The sequence below is a fragment of the Gambusia affinis genome, linkage group LG14 (genome assembly GCF_019740435.1).
Source record: "Gambusia affinis linkage group LG14, SWU_Gaff_1.0, whole genome shotgun sequence".
NCBI lineage: Eukaryota > Metazoa > Chordata > Actinopteri > Cyprinodontiformes > Poeciliidae > Gambusia > Gambusia affinis.
In genome coordinates, this window is record NC_057881.1 from 8,357,508 (window position 1) to 8,380,943 (window position 23,436).

Here is a 23,436-nt window from a genome sequence, read left to right on the forward strand (position 1 = left end):
TTCACAGGACAACTTACTTTATTATTATTATTTTTTTTTAAAAGCTGACATTTTTATCCTGTGCTCATTAAAGATGCTCTGCTCCAGCATATTGTGTCTGCAAGTGTTTTTGTAGAAATAATTCCTTAAATGAAATGTTTAGTGGTTCCCTATAAGTGATAAATAATTCTTGCCTCTTGTTTACTTGTAGGATTTGAACTTCAGTTAGTTTCAGTTCAGTCCAATTAAGTTCTGAAGTACTTTTTTAACCACAAAAGTAGTTGGACTGCTGTAACTCATATTATCCAAGTTGTGAATGGTGATGGCTGTGGGCTGGAAGAATCTCCTGTAGAAGTCAGTGTTGCAGCAGATGTGAGGAAGCCTCTGATTCAGATACTGAGGAAGATGCTACTTTGTGTGACAGTCTCATGAAGAGGATGCTTCTGTAATGTTCTGAATTTTACTAACATCTCCAGAATGAAGTGATTTTTCTGGATCTGTCACCTTAAACATAGATTTACTAACATCTGAAATGTGAAATTAAGGCTTTGTTCACACTGCAGCAGTGATCCAATTCCCATATTTTCCCAAATATATGCGATCTCCAGTGAGGCAAGGCAAGGCAGCTTTATTTATCTTAGCACCTTTCAGCCAGAGACAATTCAAAGTGCTTGCACAAAAAAGGTAAAAACAACATTCAACAAGAAGATAATAAAATAAGGATTAAAAGTGCGGGACACTTTTAGACCTGGAAGTGTCCCGCATGCGCAGTAGAGGGCGCAATAACGTCACACGTAGAGAGCGGGCTCAGTTTAGTTGCCATTTGATATAAAAAAGAAGAAGAAGAAGAAGTAAACATGGATGCTAACGGTGGAGAATAGCTTATGATTTTAAAGTTGTTGTCCGACCGGAGCAACAAATTAACAACTTAATCCTCATTATCGCAGGAAGAAAGTTGTTGATTTTCTTCCTGCTTATCAGGACGCTGAATAGTGACATTTGTCTATTCCAGACATATATGACGTAAATAAATGTCTAGTATATAGATATAGATATATACTAGACATTTGTCTAGTATTAATGATGTTCAGGTCGGATGACCGCGACCTGGACGTTCAGAATCAGGTCACTTTAAGATCGGATATGTATTGGAAATCCAAGTGGCCTGAGTCAAACACAAAAATTCAACCTGTGTTGTTCAGACTGTCATGAAAAGGTAAGATATCTCATTAAGGTGAATAAATTGGAATTGAGTCGGTTCGTTCTGCAGTGTGAACACAGCCTAAGTATTTATGCCTCCTAGTGGAAAACGAACAACATGAAAATGAGCAAAATTACTTATAAAACCCATGTAAGTCACAGAAATTGTTAGTCCCATCTACTCTAATACTAAGTATACCAAATAAAGGCTTTTCATGTCCATTTCTGATATTTTTGGGAAAAGTAACAAATGATTCACATTACTACTTTGAAAGAATAAGGCTGGTCTCTCTTTAGTATCAAAGTCGTTATCTAAAGGAAGATCTGACTTTGAGTCATAAGTATTCTCTATCTCCTCTTTTAGGACACCAAAACCCTTCATATTCTCATTATTAGACGTTTTCATTCTTTCACACTGCCTTCACTAATAGCTTTAGTTGGGAGCCACACACGGAGGATTCAGTCTCCGACTTGATCACTGTGGCGTTTGCTTAAATAAAGCCCAATTATTCTGTTTAAATCTGACATCCACGTTGTCGTGCATGTAAGTTTGAAATTCACCGCTCCACACTAACTCGTACCATAATGGAGTTTGCTGTACAAATTAGATCAAGGTCTAAATGCCAATTAGAAAAGCAGTTAAACCTGTAATTACAACAAATTAACTTTCAGTGTATGATATGGTGTCAGAGCTTTAAGTAAGAGTATGCTTGGGGTTTATGTGAAGCATCACTGTGATGCTTTTATGGGCTGCTTACCGTAATTGCAGGTAGCCATTTTACCTCTTGTCAGTTTGTCCATTTAGTTTAAAATATGTCTTCAGTGTAGCGCTTTTTAAAATCTGCATTTGCTTTCATCAGATCAAACTGTTGGTCTAAGCATTAATCTTCACATTCGACATTATCATAACCAATAACATCTTTCATAGGGCTGGGATTAAAGTGGCTGTAATTAGGTGGTTTTAATTGACCGAGGAGGACGAGGTTTCGCTGTCGGCCATCCTGAAGCTTTTACGTATCGTTCTCCTTGCTGTCAAGATGGATGCTGGGATTTAAATATCAGGACAAGCGTCTGTCATTGCTGCTGATTTTGGCATCAGCTTCCAGTTCGAACTTCTGCTTGTTAAATAAATTGAGCTGTCAGTGTTTCTACTCTCCACTCCTTCTTACTAAAAAGTGGTTTCACATCTTTTTTTGTTCAGTTGCCCTTAGCGACAGCATGACTGGTCGATGTTTCTGGTGTAGAGTCTGGTGTGCAAAAGTTTTAAACCATCTCGGTTACCTTTTAAAGTGGTCTCAAGTAGCAGTTGTATAGTTACTTCTTTGTGGATGATGTATAATATGTGTATTATGAATATGTACATAGAAAAGGTGCCAAATAAAACCCATCGGATTTGACCTGGAAGGATGTAATTTACTGCCTGCAGAGCTAAAAATGTGAAATATATTGTGTGTTTTTGTTTTTGAGCCTGTATTTTAATTATTGCAAAGTAAAGAACACATTTTTAAAAGATTTCCTAAGACATTAAATCTCTTGTACAGTGAAGCATTAGCTACAAGAAAGCTAAATAATCATGAAATTAAAAAAATACAAGAATGAAGTTATAAAATTACGAGAATAAAGTCATAATATTATGACATAAATATGACTTATATATATATATATATATATATATATATATATATATATATATATATATATATATATATATATATATATATATATATATAGCCTTATATATGACTTGTAATATATTTATAAGTATAGAATATATTTGTATACATTCTACACTTTATAATATATTTTTATAAAGTCTTATATAAGTATGACTTTATGTCGTATTTATGACATAAATATGGCTATGTAATATTATAAAGTTATAATATTATGTTTATTCTTGAATAAAATTATAATATTGTGACTTTATTCCTGAAATATTACAACTTTTTGTCATGGTTTTTAACGTTATTCTCATACTCTAAACTTTATTCTCATAGTGTTACAACTTTGTATTACTGTAACTTTAATCTTGAAATTTTATGACATTATTCACACATTGTTCTGGCTAAATTCTCACATGACTTTATTCTAGTATTTTCATTTGAGTATTTTTTTTGTCCTAATTTGGTAAATTTTCTTTTTATATCATGACTGAAGGACTAAGCTGCTTCATTGTTTTTAGCCAAATTGCATTTGGTGATATTGCAGAGCAGGAAAGGTGGAAGTGAGGCTGAGCATAATGTAAAGAAATGAAGATGATTTCTGCACTGTACTGTATGCCACCTTATGAACAGGTGCACATTAGCATAGATGCACCCGGAGGCTGCTTTCCTCTCTATAGCTGACTAATTATTTCTAATTACAGCAGAGCTTGTGCACATCACAGGCAGAAGTTTTCCTGGATGAGATTCAGAGGGTGAGCGTTGCCTGTGGATGATGACGACAAGACAAAAAGTCAGAAGCTTGTTACTGGATGTTATTGCAGAAAGATGGCTCGGAGCAGGTGTTTCTGTACGAAAGCTGCTCTCCTGCAGAGCCGAGCAGCCACTCTCAGTGGGAGAAAAACATCTTTCCTGGTGCACTTGTCTCATTTTTTATATATTTTTTGCAGAAATGCCTCTTCACTCAGAGGCTCTTTGTTGGTATTTTAAAGTCGGCACTGAAAGTGACTGACGGCTGCAAAATTACTTCTCTTCGCAGCGAAGCATCCTCCGCCAATGTGTCTAAATTCTTGGGTTAGGTCATAAATACTGAAGATGCTCCCGACTTTCTGTAACTCTTTGTGTTCAGTTTTTCCTGTTAGACCTGAAGAGTCATTATTGACTCCAGGTTGGAGAAGTATTGACCTGATCAAACAGGTTTCTGTTTAAACCTTGTTCATGAGTTTTACAGGGATGAGAGAGGAGGTGTGGTGTTTGTTCTTAATGATACTTATCGCTGGCTTACAGGTAATTTGTACTAAGTAAACAAAGGCCACAATTCACTGGTGAACAGACTGATAGGAGTATGAATGGATGACAGGTTAGACTGAAGGATGGATGCACAAACTGATGGATAGATGATGGACAAATGGATGAATAGACTGAGAGATGGGTGGGTAGACAGTCTAGTAATTTCGCAAAATTTTGACATCATCTATGAAGACTGTGCATGTAGATGGTTTTTAAAGTGGCTCTCTGCTGCACACGTCATCTGAAAATCTATCATTAACTCCCCGAAGGATTTTTGCATTGCTTGTTTTCATGTCTGTTTCTGACTAAGCCCCAATTCAGCACATTTGATTTAAGCTCAAAAGCTAAAACATTCAAACTGATTAAAAATAAATTGGAATTGGCTGCAGCCGAAGACCAGAGAAAACCCTTGAAAGACCTTCATGAAAGTCTGAAATTAAGACGTATTGCGGGGAACTCTGCATCTAAGGAAGAAAAGCATAAATAAAAATGTTTGTGCTGTATATAATTTTAATTAACAGTTATTTATTATGGTTTCAAACCTGCTGCTTGAACTTCACTTATCTGTTTTATCAAAGACATTTCTCTCCAATAATTAGTCAGTAAAATGAGAACAGGAAGGTTTGTGCCACATTTTGCCCTAAAGAGGAACAGCTCTTCCTCAGGATCACCTGTCAGGATGTTTCTTTGCAGCAAACCCAAAGAAAGTAAAACTTATTTCTGAAATGTAAGGAAAATGACAGAATTTTCAAGCAACTATTTTAAAATATTTACCTTCAATAAGAGCCTCTTGGGTAAAGAGGTTAGACTTTTGTTTCGCAAACATTTTTCACTCGTGAAAGTGAATTTAGTGTATCATAAGTTTCAGAAGAATGTTATGTGTTTAGACCATAATATATATATTTTTACATTTGTCTTATATATCAATTTTTGCTGTTTATGAGCTACAACATGAGGTCATAAACTGAAGATGAAAGTTAGCATTTCAGTCAAAATGGCTGCCAGAGGCTCAATTTATAGTACGTTGTGCCATGAGAAAACATTTTTTGGACGTGCCATATTATTGAAACAATTTTGATTGTTTGAAGGGATATACGATATCTTGATAGATAAGTTAGCGACCAAACTAAGGTTGCCTTGATGTAGTGAATCTGAATATAGAACAACTTATTTATCTATAAGTTGTTCCAGGTCTCTACTTTAAAATAACCACCATGTCTGGAAGAATGTTGCTGCTTTTGCTGCTGTTTAAGACTCAGGTCAATTTAAAAATTAAACTGTTGCAACTGGAACGGCAATAAAAAGCGAGTGGCGGCCATCTTAAGGAAGATGACTTCCTTACTGCTACACGCCGACCTCCATGTGAACTCACATAAGGGTTAATAAAGGATTCCTAATGGCCTGAGTGTTCAGGATGAGTTGCAGTAATGTTGTCTCTCTGTGCATTTTGCAGCGTCTGACACTAAGGAGCAGCAGTTTTGGATCAATCAGCTCCAAGCTTGTGCCAGACGCCACTCTGACAGCAGTGCCAAGGTAGAAACCGCATTCTACTCTCCTCACAGTACATCACAGAGTTATTTACTAGATGCTGGTTGGTTCAAATTCTGGGTTTCTGTTCATCAGGAAGAGAAAAGGTGGAGAGTCTTGACATTTATCTGGGCGATTCTGTTTTTTTTTTTTTTTTTTTTTTTAAATATCACTGTTTTCCTACCATAAAGCTACAAACACAAGCTGCTGCCCTCCTCATCAAAAACTCTCTGATGACTCCGGATTTAGTTTTACTCTGGTTTCTAGTTTTACTCTTTTAGTTTTTTATAAACATATATTATACATAATAAACACAAACACACAACCCTCAATAATTGCAGAGATTTTAAATATCAAAGTGTATTATTCAGTTTTTCCGATGGGCAGCAAATGTTTTTGTATCCTAGAATAAATCAACTACCTTCCACAATGTTGAAATAAGTTTAAGTAGTAAAAACAAAGCTTCACCACAGCTTCTCTCCTTGCTCCTTTCAGTGTTTCTGCTAATCAGAGCAAGCTAATGTGCAGCTGCAGACAACGATGAAAGTTGTCCAGAGAAATGCCAAACCTCTGCAGACAGATTCGCTGCTGACTTTCTCACCATAACGAATGAGAAACATGATTACATAAAAAAAAATTAAATGAATTATGGCAGGAAAATTATTTAAACAAAAAAATGTATTTATTTCCTCTTAAATAAAATAGTCTAATATTTCTGATAAGAGAGATTCCCAAAATATGATAACCTAGAATAGATATTCTATCATAGAATAGATTCACAAAAGTATCTGTGTAAAATATTTTTATTTGTGTAAGTAACAATATTTGCACAAGTAAATATTTAAATATTTGTGAAAATATTTTAAAAAATGTACACAAATATTTAAAAATGCTCAACATGATCTAACTGTACCTCTTCAGAGTATATCACAGTTATTTTTTTTAAATAAGTGTTTTTATTTTAATATATTGATTAAAAAAAAGAACATATTTGGTCGCTCATTTAAACCCCAAAGTATTCATACGCCTGGCAGATCTTGGTTCAAAGTTAACAGAGAATCCAGGGAGGGAGCTAAAGATTGGGGTGATTGCATGGAGGCTTTCCAACCTCAAAGACTTAACACTCAAGAAAAAAAGATGGTCAAAAACACCAGTGGAGATATTTTAAAAGCTTAAATAAAGAGTTTGATTACTTAAAATAATATAAGCTATTATTTAATTGCATAGCTGATTAACTTTTTTCATTGCTTTGTGGGTAAATGAGACTTCACTGGTTGGGGAATTTCAGCTTTTTTTAAAATATAAGGCTTCATGGGTTAATAAATCAGCATGGACATCTTTAATATGGTGCAAGAAGTTCCTCAGATATTTGTGCGCTGACAATTTCTCTGTCGACTGATCCAATGGAGACTGAAACTTTGTTATCGAGCTCCTGCTGGAGCTCCACTGCCGGTGGTGACTGTGTGAAAATCAGCAGTGCATGGAAGTGAGAATTATCCTGAAGTTTATTATTTATTTTTCAAACTTTTGGTATTAAAGTTTGACTTTCCTCATATGAAAAAGCATGACTCATCCCTGACACCACGGACGGATGAGTTCGGCCTTTAGAAGCAGAAGTAAATTTCACAGAAATACTAAAACAGGTTTTTCAAAATGAAATATTTACAAAACCCAGAGTTTTTTCAATTTTATATTTAATTCTAATAGTCTTGCTGCACTAAGATTTCTTTCTTAAAACAAATTATTTTTTATAGACGCCTTTTAAAAGTTCTTCACAAGAAAAGAGAAATGCATATTTGTTAGTTTATTAACTCCACTGATGTTCACTTACATGTAAGTGTGACTTTATGCCATTATTGGGTTGGAGATCTGAAGTTATTTGTGTATTTTTATGTAAACTGCAGCTGGAACAAAATGCTGAAAAGACCAGAGTCACCTCTGAAACTGAGATTGGGAAGAATATAATCTGCTAAATTAATTATTTTTTATTTTAACATTTATTTGAAAAGCACACGGCTTTTCAAATAAAATAAAATAGAATAAATTATTTCTTCTTGTATGATGAACCTGCTATTTTGGGGAATCCTGTCTTTTTCTTAGCAAAGCTTTGTGAATTTTGAGTGTCTTGAAATTAAATCTGTTGTGAATTAGTAATTTATGAACAAATTGAGTTGAATAATACAAATCAATGCCACACTTTTCTATGACTGCATATTAGAGCAAAGGAAGAAAGCATAAATAAAAAAACTATAAACCAGAAAGAAAGAAAACAAGGAAATTTTCTGAGTTTGAAAAGTCTAAAGATTTGCAAGAAAATCTCAGACATTTTGAGGATAATCTGAGAAAGTTAAAGAAAAACACTTGAGTTTCTAAAGTGAAAAATATTAAACTTTTCAAACTCAGAAAATTTTCATTTTTATTTGGCAGAAATTTAATCCACTTTTTTTTCTATCTTCAACGGCCCTAACATACTGTCAGATTTTTATTTTTCAAAAATGTTTAAAACAGTGTATCATTTTCCATCCACTTCTGGAGAATGCATGACATTGTGTTCACATAAAATTATAATAAAATGTGCTGAAGATAAATGGTTAGAAATATTGCTGCAAGGTAATGTATATTGTGTGTCATTTCATGGTCGTTACTTTCTCAGGAATTACGTGGAAAAGCTTTCGTTTGTAAAAACTGTTCATCCTTCATTTTCTCTTATTTTCTGTCAGGGGAGGAAGCTGAAGAGCTCAGATGAACACCTGAGTGTTGACCGAGCGGGAGGGGGACAAGATGTGAGTTTCATACTCAAGATTTATTTTTCATCACCTGCCAATTAAGCGATTAACACTCCAGACTCGCCGTGCTGCCTCATTGGCGGCCCCATTGTTCCTCTTCAGCGCACCAAACTGCACCACAGCTGGAGGATGGAAGAAGTAAAATTACTCTGCGCAGCAGTGTTGAGAAAAGTAATCAAAAGAAGAAAGAAAATTAGATAAGCGAGGAAAAATGGATGGAGCTGGGAGCCAGTTTTTTCCCCCCTAGCAGAGAAAGGTTTCTGTTTTGTTTCTGTTCGGTGACTGTGAGACATTTCCACGGCTGCAGTTGCCACAATGGTAGCTGCCGCCGTGGGCTAATCCTTCCCAGAGCTGCAGTGCCACTAAGATCGTTATCACATCCACTCTGCTGATGAGGCAGCCGTCAGCGGAGGCTCGGCTGACTCTCTGATAACAGACCTGTTTGGCAGAGAATCGGAGGCAGGATTTATTTACTGCAAGGAAAAGGGAATCGGTTTTACTCTGTCTCAGTGTTCATGTAAAAAAAGAAAAGCTATCAGATGTTTGACTATTAGTCCAACTAGCGGATCTAGCGGAAAAGAATAAACAAAATGATCCACTAATTAAAATCTGATATGTGTGGCGTGCTTTTTTATTGAGCCCCCTGGAGTCAATAATTTACCTTTTGCTGCAATCACAGCACTTCTCACTATTTATTTATTTCTTTTTCTGAAAAGCTCAAACTCATTTAGAGTTTGCTACAGATTATTAATTTGGTTTAGATCCAAACTTTGACTGGACCACTCCAATCCATCAGCATGTTTGCATATTAAGATCCAGAGGGGAGGCATAGGATGCCATATTATTATTATTTCTTTTTCCTTCCACTTCATCTCCATGAGTGGCCTTTTGTTAGATGAACACCTAAAATCCCAATAATCCTCATCCAAGTTTTTAGTTATAATATTGTACTGGAAATGATTGAAACTTAGCAGATACTGTAAGCTGCAAGAAAAGTCCAGGAAAGTTTCTGACAAGTTGGCAGAAAGTACTGGAGAAGATCCGGTAGAGTTCCTGGAAAGATCCAAGAAACTGATAAATATATGTTAAGTTATAGGAAAGTACCCAAAAATGTAAATAAGCCAAGTGGAAAGTTCCTACAAAGTAATTTCTTCTACACTGATGGTCCATCTAGGCTCTGTTTTAAAGTGATATCCTCCTTTGATTTGGCGTTTTGGTAAAAATAACACAAAACTGGAGTTTTTTCTGGACATTGTCATCAGAGGTGGGTTGTTAAAGTGTTAAATTTACTTGAGTAACTTTTTAAGAAAAATTACTTTTAGGAATATTTTGACAACATTTTAGTTTTTACTTTTATTTTATTATTATTATTATTATTATTATTATTATTATTATTATTATTATTATTATTATTATTATTATTATTATTATTATTATTATCTTCAGAAATGTATTTAACATCAGAGTAGAAAATACATGGTGTAGTACATTACATTAATGAAATAAAATAGAAATAAAAAAAGCACAAAAACAAAGAAAAAGAAACAAAATATTGTGTTTTAAAGAATGAGCATTATTAACTTTTATGTAAGTAACATAAATGAAGTATTGATATTATGATGTGAATAAATGTTCTGGTTACTCTACTTACTGTGAGAAACTTTACTGCATGAGGAACAACCAAAAATGCACCAAACACACACAGTTTATGTTGAAATTGTATTTAAATAATTTGGATCAGATTTTTTTTCTGTCTGAATTTATTTTGTAGGTATGTTATATTTTAGGCTTTAAAATACTAGGATTTGCATGTAAAATTGTATTTTTCTCTCTGACAACATAATTTACTCTTTACTTAAGTAACTTAAATACTTTTATTCTTGAGTAGTTTCATGGACAACTACTTTTTACTTTTACTTGAGTAAAAACATATTAAAATTTGGTTATCATGCCATATAAATCTCACACTGATCTCTGCTTTCAGAGTCTTCCAAACTCAATAAAGTATAAAGTAACTCCTGTTAATGGCTGACTCTCTTCTGTTTGCCACATTGAGGCCTATTGACTCGCATGTGACCCCAAAAGATTTCGTTCATTTCTTTTAGTGCCTCTTTCCTGCCAGAGGCTGCAGCTCTTCAACTCAGTAGGCCGGTTTTTGTTTCCCAGTAGCTTAAACTTTCTGCCCTACTTTCAGACTTTAACTCTAAAATCAAGAGATTTTAACGCGTTACATTTTAAACTAAGATCTTCACCAGTTTTGTGAAACCCGAGGGAGCCTGAAACTGAAACGGTTAAATAAAACATCCATTTTTATATGTTTTTATTTACATCTGCACAAATTCCCCCTTGCGTTTTCCAGAGGAGGTTTGCGTTGTTGGGTCAGAACGCCGGCAGTTGCATCCGCAGCAGCGAGGTTGTAAATGGTGGCCGCTGCTGCTGGAAAAGCAGGCTGGGAGCACAGCTGTGCCTCATAAAGCTGATTAGCTGCCTGATTAACCAGGTGGTGAATTTTAACTCGCTCAAACTGGACACAAAGAGACAGAAAGGAGGAAAAGTCAGAAATGAACTGGTAAATATGTTTCTTTTCATATTACTTTGATTAACTGTGTGTTTGTTGAATGAATAATAACTAGATATGTTGCTGATGCCAAAACCGTGTGAGTTTTTAAATAAAAATCAGCTTGTCATTGCTGGAAACTAACATGGTATTGACTATGGAGTCAATTGCATGGTTGTAATGTTGCCGTTTAAAATACGTATTAAGATTTCTTCTTTTTTGCATTTATGAAAGTGGGCTATCATTCAAGCTTTTCTTAGCAAAATAAATGAGGGATTGATCATCATCCTTACTTTTTGATGCTTGTACAAAATTGTGGCTTAATATAGTAAAATAAAATAGTTTGGTAAAAAAAATTATTTAAAATGAAACTGAAGACATCTCCTCCATGAAGAATTGTTCACAAATTTCTGTTACTTCATGTTTGGAAAAGAAAGTGATTTAGTTGCACTTGCACAAAAGAAATGAAGCTTGTTTTACTCAGCCAAAAAATATAAACTAAAATGCGTTTTGTATCCGAGGGGAACGTTAAGGCAGCCAAACCCCTGATAAATAGTTTTACAGTCTTTGATTACAATGACCTCTGTGACATAGCAGCTGTGTTTCTATTACAAATGTGTGCAAAATTTTGATATTGTACTATAATGTAAAACCCCAACAATTCCACAATTACAGTGTTTCCATTACTTAAGAAGTGCAGTAAAAATCACACGTGAATAAGTTTGATAAATCATTAAAATACATGCTGCACTGTCATTCTTCTATTCTTCCTCTTTTCTGCTAGTACTTGCATCTGGTTGACTTGCATAAAAAGAGTTTCCATTGCAGTTTTGTGAAATATACAAATTTTGATGGAGCTGGAAAACTCCCTTCTGCTAGCTCAAAATTATTAATCAAAAAACGTGAGGAACGTGGGGAACCGTCAGAAAATGATTCTGCATGTTGGTGTTCCCGCTAAAGCCCGATCTAATATGCTCGATTTTAGATCAACATTGTCTTGGCCCGATTATCGCAGCCTGTGGGGTTTTCCCTGACTGGGAGCGAAAACATGTGACAGGTAGCCAATCAGAAAGCGAGGTGACGTAAGAACGGAGGGGACTCCCAAACAGTTGACATGGCGCAACAGAGAGTCCGGTGGACATCGGAGGTGATGTGTGGAAATGTTTATTACTATATGTAAAGGTCATTTTTATATGTGGTTATATTTAGTCAGTTAAAAAATGTTAACTACGATAAAACATAACTCGCCTCCAAATCATAGTGCAGCAAATAGAGCGGTTCGGTTCGTGTGGCTTCTGCCGTGTGTGGACACACGATCCGATCGAACCTGTTGGACTTTTATCGGCTCGTGTCGTGTGTGTGGTCACAAGTTTGGAAAATCGGTCTACAATCCTGAAATCATGCCGCTGTGAAGCAGACTTAAGACTCACAAGCTCTGCTCCTCTCATCTCGTCTCGACCACTGCCCTAACGCTCTCTGACGCTGGTCGCTATGGCAACGTTTCCGTATCCCTTCAAAATAAGATACAGATGTGCCACAAAAACGAACATTTTACTTTCGTGAAAATTTTAACTCACGATAACAACTAATGGGAGCCCTGAGCTTGTTTCTCTGCAACGAGACGGAGTGATGAGAGACAATGACACCTGAAGTGTTGCTTATGCACAGGGGGCTTTGTCTCTACGTGGCGAAGCAGTTTGAAGGCTTCATTGCCTCATTAGCGAACCGGTCACCGCATATTATGCAGAGCGGGCTTGGAATGTGGGCAGTGGCGGGGCTTCAGGGGCCTAGAGGGGCCCCCCGCTGGGAGGCAGAGTATGACCTCAGCGCATGGGCGTAGGTTTGGGTATGGACGGTCGTGACATGTCACGACCAATATTCAAGGGATATAAAATAGTCCCGACCAATTTTTGCCATATTAATGAAAAAAACCCAACCATATGTATTTTTTAACAAAAAAAAAATAAATAAACGAAAATCTACATTGATTAGTTTAATATTTCAATATACTACGCAGTGGTAGCATTCATTTTAAAATTCGCTGTTATGAACTATGACGACCCATGCCGCTATTGGCTCAAAGAACGTGGATCTACTTCTTTGATTGGCTGCAACAGGCGGCGGCCAGCTGGCCACACGCGGAACGGAAGCTTGGTCCATGGTGCTGAAAGTGAACGCGTCTCCTTCTGAGTTTGACAGTTATTATGAGTCTCCGAGACCATGTCGCCACCAAAAAAGAAAAGGACGACAGACATTAGAAGTTATTTCGCTACCTCGGCTGTGAGTACAGTGAGTGGACCCATAAGTTAGATATCTATCACGCAACGCATTTGTTGTAAAGTCCGGTGTTTAGTAAGGTCAGCACTGAATGTGAGGTAGAATAGGTCTGTTAATTATGTAATATTTTTTCACATAGGATGCTCGGACAGCAGAGCAAGGGGCAGAGCAGAACGATGGAGAGGTGGCTGGAGCTTCAGGGCTCCAGGTGAGGAAAAAGGAAAAGGAAAAAGTAAAGTGTTCTTGAACTGATCTGCTGAGTATGACTATATCTGGTTGTATACGCAAGATGTATGATCAAGTTATGGTTGGGGGGAGGGGGTTATTAAGCCAATGTGGTGCTCCCCCCCCCAGTGTGTGTGTGTGTGTGTGTGTGTGTGTGGGGGGGGGGGGGGGGTCGGTCAGTAAGTTGTAAGGTCCCACCAAAACTTAGACCAAACCTACGCCCTTGCCTCAGGGACCCAAGTCACGTTTGCAGGGGCGCCGTTTAGGGGAGAAAAGTTAGGACAATTCTGAGGACCCCTGACCAACAGAGGGGCCCTCCACAATTTATTTATTTATTTATTTTTTTGTTCATAGAATAAAATTTGAATGAAATTACTTGAATAAATTCATGTGTTGGTCATTACGTAATTTAACGAGGTTCAGTTGTAGCTGCAACTTCTACCCAGAAGTCTGATAATTCTCAACTTATAAAATGCTCAGTCACATTTTGGGTGAAACATTCAAACTGAGCAAATAAAATGAAAACTGTAATATTCACGATTAAACACTTTCTTCAATTGTTAATTCCACTGGACTATTAAAAGAGATAGTAAAATCAAACTATATTTAAACCTCTGGGCTAAGTTATTGCTTAATAAGTAAATGTGAGCAATTAGTTTTTTCCTGTGGTGCAGAAAAGGAGATGTCTGCAGCCGACTGTTTACCGCCTCACTCGGGAGCAATCTGCCCACCGTCGTTAGACGGCGGCGCACCTGTGAGGTGATTAAAATTTTTACTTTGTTTACTGGAAGCTGAAACTGATGGAGAATAATCAGGAAGCCAAAGTTACAGACGGTCATTATTGTCATTTTCTTAATTTCAGTATGTAAGCATCTGGACTGTAAGAAGAGCTGCAGTTGTTCCTAAATTTAATGAGTTTAGATACATACTTGGAGGGGAAAACTTCAATGTTTCTGTCTGTCACATATTGAAAGCTTTTATCTCCTCTTTCAGCTCGTCTTTCACAATTCTTAGAGGATTCATACTATAAAGTGTGATTGCCTGAGTCAAAGAAAAGCGTACGCACAATTATAAAACAGTCTTGTAAAAAAACTAAAACAGACATGTGACCCTGGAATTGATGTTTAATATGTTTGAAAGTAAATGTATCTTTTAACAGGAGGAGCATAACCCTAAACTGAAAATGTTATTGGGGGGAAAAGAAAATAATTGGTACTCCTGCTGTTCATAGTTTTGTTTTCTCTTTTGTGTTACAAGTCTGGGTGTTTTGTTGTCTTTAGCTCATTGAGGAGGCTTCCTAAAAGTTTCAGGTCTGGAGATTTGGGAAGGTCCATTTTCTCTACGTTTTTTAATCCGTGGGGAACCATCGGTGTGTTCATTAGAGCACGTTTTTAATCGTTATACTGCCAGGAACACACAGCTCCAGCTAAAGTCCCAGCAGTGTTTTGCTTACTCCAAGTTTTTGTTTGTTATAATAGGATATATATTTTTTTTCTGGTATGACTTCCAAATAATCGATTGGTATGTCGATGATGTTCTGCAATCGGTGTGCCGTCACGGCACACCGATTGCAGTTTTCTCACTGATCACTGAGACCTAATCCAACTCTTGAAAACAAGATCTGCTCTTTGGCGCTGAGGATTTTATCCCTCTGGACCAAACTTAATACTGACACAAAGCAGTCAGGCAAATGTCGTTCCCCTGGCAACTGCGTAACCTTGACTCTTCTGTTTATTTGTCAGAAAGCGAAGGATGATTTATTCCTCCAGAGAACATGAATCCACTGCTCCAGAGTCCAGCAGTGGTGGGTTTCCAACTCTTTGCCTTCCACTCGGTGATGAGGTTCGGATGCAGCTGCTTGACGTAGAAACTATTAAATAAAGCTCCCTATGCACTGCTCCTCTGCTAATTTGAAGGTTGCCTAATTTTGGAGCGCTGCAGATGTTGAAAGCTGACTTGTTCTGCATCCACTCAGCTACCTGGCATACTTTGCTATAAGCCACTAAAAGGTGGACATTTTGAATCAGACTTATTGCACGGCTGACCTGTCTTATCCTGGATTTAACTGAAGTACTCAGCGACCCATTCTTGAATTGGGTTTTGTCGAAGCATGCCTGGATTTTATACACATATGGAGATAGGAGTGATCCAAACATCTGAATTTAATTATTCTGAGGGGTGAGTGAATACTTCTGGCAACTTGGTATGTAAACCAGTTGACTTTTTTCTTACAGGCTCGTACGTTTTACAGCTCTTTTCAATCTTTATGTGATTAAAATAATTCCTGTCCAGCTGTAATAAAAACTGATGCTATTTTAAATGTTTCTTTACTCATTGTTGCCAGAAATGCCTATAAATATGGAGGACACTGTTTGTACTGACCATGTGTTCTTGTTTGATCTGCTGGTTTTTCTTAAGAGCGAGCAGCTCCTCTTCAAAACAAAGGCTTGTTGTTTTCCCTCCCAGTCAGGGTGCTCTGGGGGGGGGAGTTGTTAATTTGATCTGTGGTGTTTTTCACCGCTGCAGTGACCAGGCCCCCTGTGCTCCTCTGAGGGATAAATCTATGGTGCCTTGTTCTCGGTGTGCTGCTTTAACTAATGGACAGTAAAGAAAGAGCAGACAAGATAGCAATCTGACTTTTGCTGCCTGTGTGAGCACAGAGGTCAGCCAACTGAGGATTCAGGAGGGGAAGAGGCTGAAGCGTCAGCATGAAGGATGTGATGTGACTTCCCTGCAGAGAGAGAGGAAAAAAAGCCCGACTATGCATTTGCATAGAGCCTCGTTGTAAATAATTACAAAAAACAGATCAGCAAGGACAATAAGTACTGGATTTGTATGGTGAAACGGAGTATGTGGTACAAACTCAGTTTTGCTGTTCTGGTGGATGATTTTCCTCGTCTCTTCCTGTTTAAAGGGAAGTTTTCCCATCGACTGTCACCTGACACTTTGAACATGATGAGGACACAAGGACTGAATGTAAATGAGATGCAGCTCAGTTTGCTGGCTTCCTCACCCAGGAAAGTTTTTATTTTATTTTACAAATTGTCCTTATTGTTTGTGCCTTAATGTATTTTGCACTTTTTCCATTTGGGTCTCTGCTGCTTCTAAAAACAAGTTACTGTGATTTTAGTGTCTGGAAAATTATCCGTTTCAAAATCCTCCTGAATGCAATGTCACAAATCAGCAGGCTCCGACTCTCAACTTGCAACTCCTGCAATGCCCAGCATGTTGCCTGCTAACCCAAGCGGAGCTCCAGCACGTTTGGTCAGCTGGTCTTACCGCTGTATGTGCCTTACAGTGTTGTTGACATACCATTCATAAACCACTTGTTACATTCTTGCTGGTTGTGCAGGAAGCTCTACTTATGCTTTTCAAAGAAGTACAGTTATATAATCATGCATCTGCGTCCCTCGGTCTTGGTCTTGTCTCGATACACTCTGGGTTTGGTGGCCTTGTCTCGATACACTCTGGGTTTGGTGGCCTTGTCTCGATACACTCTGGGTTTGGTGGCCTTGTCTCGATACACTCTGGGTTTGGTGGCCTTGTCTCGATACACTCTGGGTTTGGTGGCCTTGTCTCGATACACTCTGGGTTTGGTGGCCTTGTCTCGATACACTCTGGGTTTGGTGGCCTTGTCTCGATACACTCTGGGTTTGGTGGCCTTGTCTCGATACACTCTGGGTTTGGTGGCCTTGTCTCGATACACTCTGGGTTTGGTGGCCTTGTCTCGATACACTCTGGGTTTGGTGGCCTTGTCTCGATACACTCTGGGTTTGGTGGCCTTGTCTCGATACACTCTGGGTTTGGTGGCCTTGTCTCGATACACTCTGGGTTTGGTGGCCTTGTCTCGATACACTCTGGGTTTGGTGGCCTTGTCTCGATACACTCTGGGTTTGGTGGCCTTGTCTCGATACACTCTGGGTTTGGTGGCCTTGTCTCGATACACTCTGGGTTTGGTGGCCTTGTCTCGATACACTCTGGGTTTGGTGGCCTTGTCTCGATACACTCTGGGTTTGGTGGCCTTGTCTCGATACACTCTGGGTTTGGTGGCCTTGACTACGACACTGTGTCCCACTTAAGACTGTACATTTAGTCTACATGTAGGGATCACTGATATTGATTCATTTAATGAAAAGTTGTGCTTTTACATCGGCTTCAGTCTGACTGATCATAGGGAAAATCCCCTCAACATCCCATCATCCATGTTTCCCTCTGCCATAGCAAAAGGAATTAAGATGCTTGTTACCAAATCAAACTTTTCATATGAGTGAGCTTTTACTTATTTTTTTAAAAAAAGTTTGTATTTTTAATCCCCAAAATATTAATTACCAAGTAAAAAGTTTGTCCAAGTAGAAATATGAGTAGAGATGCTTTTCCATGTTTTGTTTTTTGAGAAACTTTTGGCTTCCAGGACAAACTGGACCTGAAGCAAACTTTAAATTTATTCAAAACTTCCTGGCACTCATAAATTCCTACATGACTCATACTCTCCCTTCCTGTGTCGTCTCCCGCCTCCTCTTCCTCCTCCCCCAGGGCTCCTCATCATCTGGTCGGACACGTAGCTTCTCCCTCCTCCCACACCTAACTCCATCTTCATCCCCGAACTCCCAGAGGCACCAGGGCCAGTCGGCCGCGCCCAGCAACATCGTCACCATCACCCACCACAAGTCCCCAGCTGCAGCTCGCCGGTCCAGGAGTCAGTATCCAGGACAGCTGCTGGAGGTCAAGGAGGTGGGTGACGACGGCAAAGCACATTCAAAGGTTTTATTTTAGAACAACGGGTAAAGACGGCTGAAAATAAAAAATCAGGTGGATGAAGAGCCACAAGTCAGCAGTTTTTCAGTTCCTTTGTGATATTTCTTCCAAGCTGTACTAATTTAAAAGCTGTCTCATTCACACGATTACATAGGGAGTTTAAGATTTTAAAGATTCTACATGGAAATAAATTTCACAATAATTAAATGATCAATAGATTTGTATTACAGAATGAACATGTCAAGTTTAAGGTGAGATCTTTGCTTGACATATACCAAACATGCTGACTGTACAGCAGAACTAACTGAATTTCAATAAAGCTATATGATATCATAAAAATATTGATGATATTGCTGAAAACTGTCATGAGATTTAGATTTTATCCATCCACTTTTTCCTGACTTTCTTCTTTCTTTAATACAATGTCCCCATCATTTGCAAATTACTGAAAATATGGATTAAATGTAGGCAGACTTAGTCTGTTAGTCAATTCAAGTGATTAAAAATGTCCTCCACGTGCAGAGAATCAATTTATGACGCCTGACTAAACAGTTTGTTGTTATTGTGGTATTGTAATTACTTATGCTTTTTATTTACAAATCAACCTGTCAGGTCTGCTGCTTATTTTTTTTTAGTGATTTTCCCCTTGCCACAATTTTGTATTCAGGTTATTGTTGGGGTTTTTAAACAGTAATGGCCTTTATTTATTGTTAAAGAGAGAGAAGGATAAGACATGCAGCAAGTGGTCTAGGAATCGGATTGTTTGCAATTGTTTTGAGGACTGTAGCCTCTGCATTTGGTGCAGCAGCTCTACCACTGAGTCATGTGACGCTCCACGCCAGAGACTTACTGATGTTAATTTTAGGTTTAAGCTTCCGTAGCTTCATTTTAGTATTTCTGATTGCAGTTTGTGATTGTTTATGGTTCAAATGGAATTAAAAGCAGCAACATTTTGTTGTTTTTGATACATTTTGACTAATTCTGTCAGTAGAGACACTACAGTAATTCAGCAGGCTATAAAATGAGCTGGTTGGAACATGCTTTATATTTTATACTTCACCACCATTGTTGCTAAAGCTACAGGCAGAAAATCAACGCAATCATCCCTAATTATCTGTTTTTCAGTCTTGATCCATCTCTCGGTCAGCTGTTTTTATGTGGACTTTCTGGATTAACTTTCTGTTCCACTATGACCATTTTAGTACAAAAACAACCACCCATTCTCACACATTAAAAAAAAAAAGAAGTGCTTTTCTATTTCCTGTTCAAACTCTGCAATAAGAGTTTAAAAACGTAGTTTAAGAAAAGAACACAATGATATACAGGCATGGAGAAAAAACTGCACTCATTTTAACTCTAGGGTTTAAAGTATTAAACTTCTACATATTCTACGTATGTTTTCAAAACGACAACAGTTTGTGTTACTCAAAAATAGAAAGTATGTGTGTGAAAAACTGAGAACATTCTCGCTACTTTTATCAGATCTGCAAAGGACAGTAGCAGTCAGATTATGTTGATAAAATGCAAATGATTAATTAAAAACGAGCAATGTGACCACCTCTCTAAAACAGCTCTGTGTGTGTGTGTGTGTGTGTGTGTGGGCGTTTTGACACCATGTCAGGTCTAATCTCAGAGAATCAGAGAAGTAACTTCTACTGTCGGTCTATTTTGAAATGTTAAAAGAACATTTCTAAACAGTTTTAAGCCCATTACTCTACTAGGGATCATTTATAAATTCATTTAAAGTCGCCGCTTCTCTTCCTGGAAGTGGATTTTCCAGAAAGTACTCCTTGAGGTCCAGAAATCTGAAAATCTGGGATGTAAAAACAAGGGGTTGACATTCAACCACAATTTGTCTAATTAGTCACAAATCAAACTTCAGGTTCAAATTAATGTTTCATTAATGATCATTGGACCTACTTAGATTTTGCTTTTAGTATTTTTCACATAGAGCTTCTTTATTATTGTTTTAGATGGTGGAAAATTTGACTTTTTGTTTTTGCTCACTTGATTTTGCTATGCATTGTTCAGCTTGGAGAAAACGATAGAACATGCCTGGATTTTTCTATAAGAAACTGAGATTATACTATTAAATTGAATTGATTAATTTCATAAATATCTGTTTACCTCTTCCCTCCTTTTCATTTTTGTCGTCCTCTCATGCTGAGAAAGTCTGACATACGAGAAGACGATGAGAACAGAGCGAATTAGGATGTGTTCTTTAGGAAGTGAGATAAGAGGACAGAAGTGAAGCCACGTTGTTATTAGAGAGCAGAATCCCTCTACCCTGGTGTGAATGGTATTTCCTGCTTCGTTCAGAGTTTTGGCAGCTGGTCCTTTCCTCCATGTGATCAGATAACACCTGGCAATGCTTTGATTTTATATTAGACTATGAGGGTCTTGGTACAGTGCAGACTTATAGTTAAAGTTGTTGTTTTTTCTCGGATCTTTGAAAATACTTTTTAGGTAAATTCATTAGCGTTTTATAGTTCCCTGGAAGCCCTGACAAAGACACCAGTCATATACATTAAAAAAGTCAAATGAATATGAATAATAAAAAGAGCTGCTGGATTGTTTTTTCGGTGGAAATGATCAGTGACGTCAGTATTGTTTCAAAATGTTTAATTAAAACATTTCTGTTTTATGATTTCAACCATTTAGAGACCTTAGAAATACAAAGAGAGTGCCAAAATGGCTGGAGGAATCTCTTCAAAGTCATGTACGCTTCCACTGCCGATCAGCTGGCTGAAAGAAGACTACTGTGTTCCATGGCTTTGTGACTAGTAAGGTTTTAATTTTCGACAAAGTTCTGGCTTGTAGTTGTATTAATTTCTTTGTCTGAAGTTGAAAAATATTTTAATGAAGCGTGAGATGAAAAAGTGACTGCCAGGCAGCCAAGTTGATGATGAAGAGTGATGACGTCACTGTTGAAATGCCCAACCTGAGCCTCATCTGAACTACAGAACTATAAAATTAGTAATGGCGAAATCCTCAGCCTGAGTTTAAGTTTACAAACTCTAGATTTATGTGGCTGTTTATTGAGGGGAAAGCAGGAATGCAGAGCTTTAGTCCGAGATCAGGACAAACCAGCAGCCTATTAAAAGAAATTTAAAACGGTTGTGCTAAACCTGGTCTGCCTGTAAATCATCACAGTGGTGAACGATTGCTTTGGCAAAAAGAGAAGAGTAAAATTCTGTTTAAAATTTTATTCTCTCCATCTCCAGTTTCCTCTATGGTCTGGCTGTTGACTCCCCAGCTTGATTTTTCTGCCATAACATAAATTATGTCCTATTTCTTCAACTTTAGGATTTATTTCTCTTGGATCCAAGGCATCAGTTGTCTTATGAATTTTGGAGCAATGTTTGTGGGTGTGTAGAAATCCATCCTGTTCGTCTGAGTTTACCAACGTAGGTGATCTTTGTAGCAAAGATGTGTCTCTCCATTATGTTTATTCACCGGTAGGTGATTCCAGAAGCATTTAAATAATTCTGTTAACAAATATTTTTTAATAAAGAAACCTGTGTTTCCTATAATCACAGTTCCAGACAGAGCCTTTGCATGCATCTTGTTTAATATCGTAGTGCTGTTTTATTTTAGTGCTCATGACTCAAAGGGTTTTTTTCTCCAAAAGTTTTTAATATCTATCTGCTTTGGTAGAAGATTATTTTTTGCCCTTTAAGTTGATGTTTATCTTAAAACTATGAGCTAGAGGCTAATAGTTATGTTAATGAAATCCATTGGATCATGGTTCACGTAGAACACTGTGATGCAATGAAAACAAGGTATTTTTCCCTCACTGAGAAAATCTCATTATTTACTAAGCCGAGGTGACGATGATAATTTCCCCAGATTATCCTTGAATGCATGAAATATTCAGTCTTTCTCCATTTTATTGACTTTTGCACCATTTTAGAGGATAGATGCAAACATTTGCAAGCCTCTTAGAAGTTGGAGTTTATTAGATTGAACAAACTTGGAACTTTGAATCCTCATCAATTTTCTTTTCTCCGTCTGTCGTTGGACTCGTCGGTTCCGGCTGCTGATGAATCTTTGGTCGCGCTGACGAGTCATTCTTCCTTTTCTGCTTATCTTCTTGGAGAAGATTGTTTTCTCTGTCACTTCTTAATGAGCTGTCTTGAGTCAGTTTAAGGTGATTAATTGCGATACGTTGTTTGGTTTTATGAAGTGAAAATGATGACACATTCGTAAATAAACCAAAAAACTTTTTTTTTTCTTCTTTTTTTGCTTTCAGTCTATTGTTTGGAGACACAGTGGGCTTTTTGGATTATCGCCAGGCTGTTGAATAATAGTGATAAGATGACTGAGCAGTCGGGAAGGAAGGGAAAACATGGACAACAGGCTTTTTAATGTGACGTACTTGTGGAGATGTATTGAACCTGAATGGAAAGCATCAAATTCCCACCAGATATTTTTTGACATCTTGTTGTTGTTGAGTTTTAAAAGTTTTAAATTTACCATGTAGTTGTGCATAATATCAAACTGTAGAGATCATTTGACCTGAAAGATGTTGCTTATGCATGCTTAGGAATATTTTTATTGTCTTAAAAAAAGGTCAATGTTGTGATTCTTGGTGTTTAAGTAGAGTTGATCAAGCCTTTAACATTCCTGAAAGAACGGTGTCATATCTCTTGTCCTTATATTTAAACAGTGAGACTTTATTGTGATTTTTTTAAAAGTGGTCCTCGACAATAATACTCCAGCCTTTCTATAATTTACATTTTTCTGAGGATTTGTTTCTATTGTTGTTCTTTTTATCTACCTCAATTATAAATAATTCAGTCATAAAAACACTCCTATCTGAATAAATTAACAGTGCTGTCTGCAGTCCACAAACAGCCAAGTTTTAAAAAGAAAAGTTTTTTTTCTCTGAGCTGTCAGGCATTTAGAGAACTTGGACCCTTTGTACCAACATGACTTTGGAAACTTTTTTTTTTTTTTTTTTTAAGGCCATCACTTCTTCTTTGCTTCTCCGTTTTTGTACTTTCCAAATTTCCTTAAGGAAATCCGCACTATATAAAGTCATGGTGAGGTACAGATGATGGAAAACTAATGAGCAAAAACTTATTTTGTATTTTTTTTTTAATGCTTTACGAGAGTAATGCTACCTTGGCATGTCTATAAAAGAAGAGCCATGAAGTTGTTTTGATTTATTTTTATC

General features: G+C 37.2%; 1 protein-coding gene across 7 annotated transcripts in view; it reads left to right on the forward strand.

Annotated features, from left to right (window-relative positions):
* Positions 1 to 23,436, forward strand: part of LOC122843190 (oxysterol-binding protein-related protein 10) — an 86,522-nt gene that overhangs the window by 20,250 nt on the left and 42,836 nt on the right. For 2 of the 7 annotated variants that reach the window (XM_044137780.1, XM_044137779.1), the window contains exons 3-6: positions 5,584 to 5,663; positions 8,378 to 8,440; positions 13,417 to 13,509; positions 18,036 to 18,233. In XM_044137780.1, coding sequence (XP_043993715.1) covers positions 5,584 to 5,663; positions 8,378 to 8,440; positions 13,417 to 13,509; positions 18,036 to 18,233 — 434 coding nt within the window. Of the gene's footprint in view, positions 1 to 5,583; positions 5,664 to 8,377; positions 8,441 to 10,742; positions 11,013 to 13,416; positions 13,510 to 18,035; positions 18,234 to 23,436 lie in introns of those variants that run through there. The other 5 variants (XM_044137781.1, XM_044137782.1, XM_044137783.1 and 2 more) reach the window with 5 other exon arrangements.